Here is a 1,828-nt window from a genome sequence, read left to right as displayed (position 1 = left end):
TTTGATATTTTCATCGACTCATGACAAAACATGAGAAACTATTTTACCAAACGTTTTGTAAAACGTATGGCTCCATCTACATCAGAGAAATCGCTCCACTAGAGGAGTTAGAGCCGGAGTCATTTTACAAGAAGCCGAAGGCTCGCCGAACTGACCCTAAGAGTAACGGTGTGCTAGGTCCTTCAACTGTTACCGGTTATCTCGTACTGTTGCGTTGCCTCTGAGAAAGCAAGATGTCCGTTTCGAGTGGTCGTCTGGTAGTTCGGTACACATGAGAGTGCGTGCGCAGGTGTCGATCATGTGATCGCCTCGGGTAAAAAGGACACAGTAAGAGAATAGTAGGAAACCGTTCCGATGAAGAAAAATCATTGTTTTTTTACTGGGAAGATCCGATCTTGTGATCTCGTTCTCACAGGGCAGCCCAATGGCAACACCGCTCTCTGAGGTTTTCATAGCCCTATCGAGGCTCGACCAGCCGGTCGACAGCATTACAAAAATATGGCGAGAACAATCTTCTAGCCAGCTTCTACGTACAGCTCTACAGATGGACAATGCAACGCACAAGGATGGTCGCCGTTCATCTGATAGCGGCGGCGGCGAGGACGGCGTGGAAGGTGGCCTCGTCGCAGGGCAGGGTGATGCCCATGTCGTGGCCGAACCCGAACTCCTCCTCCGCCTTCCTGAGCAGCTCCTGGAACTCGGGCGCGTCCAGGCACGCCACCGGCACGATGTACCGGCTCCTGTCGGCGCCGACGTACACGGCGAAGTGGCCCCTGGGCACGTCCCCCGGCGGCCCGGCCTCGTCCCTCCTCCCCAGGCTCGACGAGCACCTCCGTAGCATCCTTTTCAGCTGCGCGCCCTGCCTCGCCATGATCTCGATCTCCGATGGCTCTATCAGCTCAGCTCGGTCCGCAGGGAGAAGATCGATGGCTCCCGAGTCTCGGTTACGGTTGGTGCAGTGGTGGTGTCTGGTGAGGCGCCGTAGCCGGGCGCGGGGCGCGCAGTATTTAACGGGCGGGGGCAGGCGGGCACATGTGAGCGTGGGCGCACACAGCACGGGTGGCGGGTCGCGCGGCACGGCCGGGGACCGTACGGCCCTACCGCGCGGGGGCTGCCCGGCCTTCGTCGACGTCCCGTCGCGCGCCGCGGCTCCAATTTGTTTACGTTTTCGCCTGACCGACGCCTCGTGGCGCGTACGCCGGTGTGGAGGCACGGGAGCGCAGACGGGTATGTGCCGCATGTGGCCGTTGTCCTGCCGCTGCCTGCCTTGGGCAGTTGGTCGCATGCACTGACGCTGTAGCCTTGCTGCTGCTCTCCCTGTTTGTTTGCTCTCGCTAGAGAGGTCGATTCGTTGGTTCGAGAAAACAGATTTGTGTAGTGCAGAAAGATGTCACCGGTTGACGACGATTGATGCGATCGGCTGTAGATCGTATCGAAGTGGAATGGAGCTTTTTGTTTTTGGTGAAAGGTTGTAGGCTAGGCTCCTAGCAGCCTAGCAGGCCCGTGCCTAGTGCCTAGGGACTGCTGGATTTCCGAAATGGCATGTTCCCCTGCGCTGCGGTTGCATTGCACCTGGCCGTCGATGGATGCGCGGGCCGTGGCTGGGGTGTGATGTGAAGCCAACCGTTGGAGGAGTACCAGTAGGTGCGGCCGCCGCTGTACGTTCGTCCTCGCTCCATGCACGTTGCAACCTGACCAAGTGGGATCGGACATCGGAGGGACAAAAGCACTGCTAATATCTTCGTTGAATTTTGCTCATGATGTGAGATGTCTTGAGATTGTCTGAGATTTGGAGCTGAGGGCGAGAGCTTAATTTTATGGTGTGCTG

At 57.6% G+C, this 1,828-nt stretch overlaps 1 protein-coding gene across 1 annotated transcript; it reads right to left on the bottom strand.

Moving 5' to 3' along the window:
• Window positions 1–355: 355 nt before the first annotated feature.
• On the bottom strand, window positions 356–965 carry LOC101776644 (auxin-responsive protein SAUR50). Its single transcript, XM_004952342.3, has one exon. It carries the CDS (start codon window positions 869–871, stop codon window positions 578–580), a length of 294 nt encoding a protein of 97 aa, XP_004952399.1. The 5' UTR covers window positions 872–965; the 3' UTR covers window positions 356–577.
• Window positions 966–1,828: the final 863 nt, after the last annotated feature.

This window comes from Setaria italica, chromosome I (assembly GCF_000263155.2).
Source record: "Setaria italica strain Yugu1 chromosome I, Setaria_italica_v2.0, whole genome shotgun sequence".
Classification (NCBI taxonomy): Eukaryota; Viridiplantae; Streptophyta; class Magnoliopsida; order Poales; family Poaceae; genus Setaria; species Setaria italica.
Note: the sequence above shows the minus strand (reverse complement) of the source record. Positions and strands in the feature narration are given on the sequence as shown.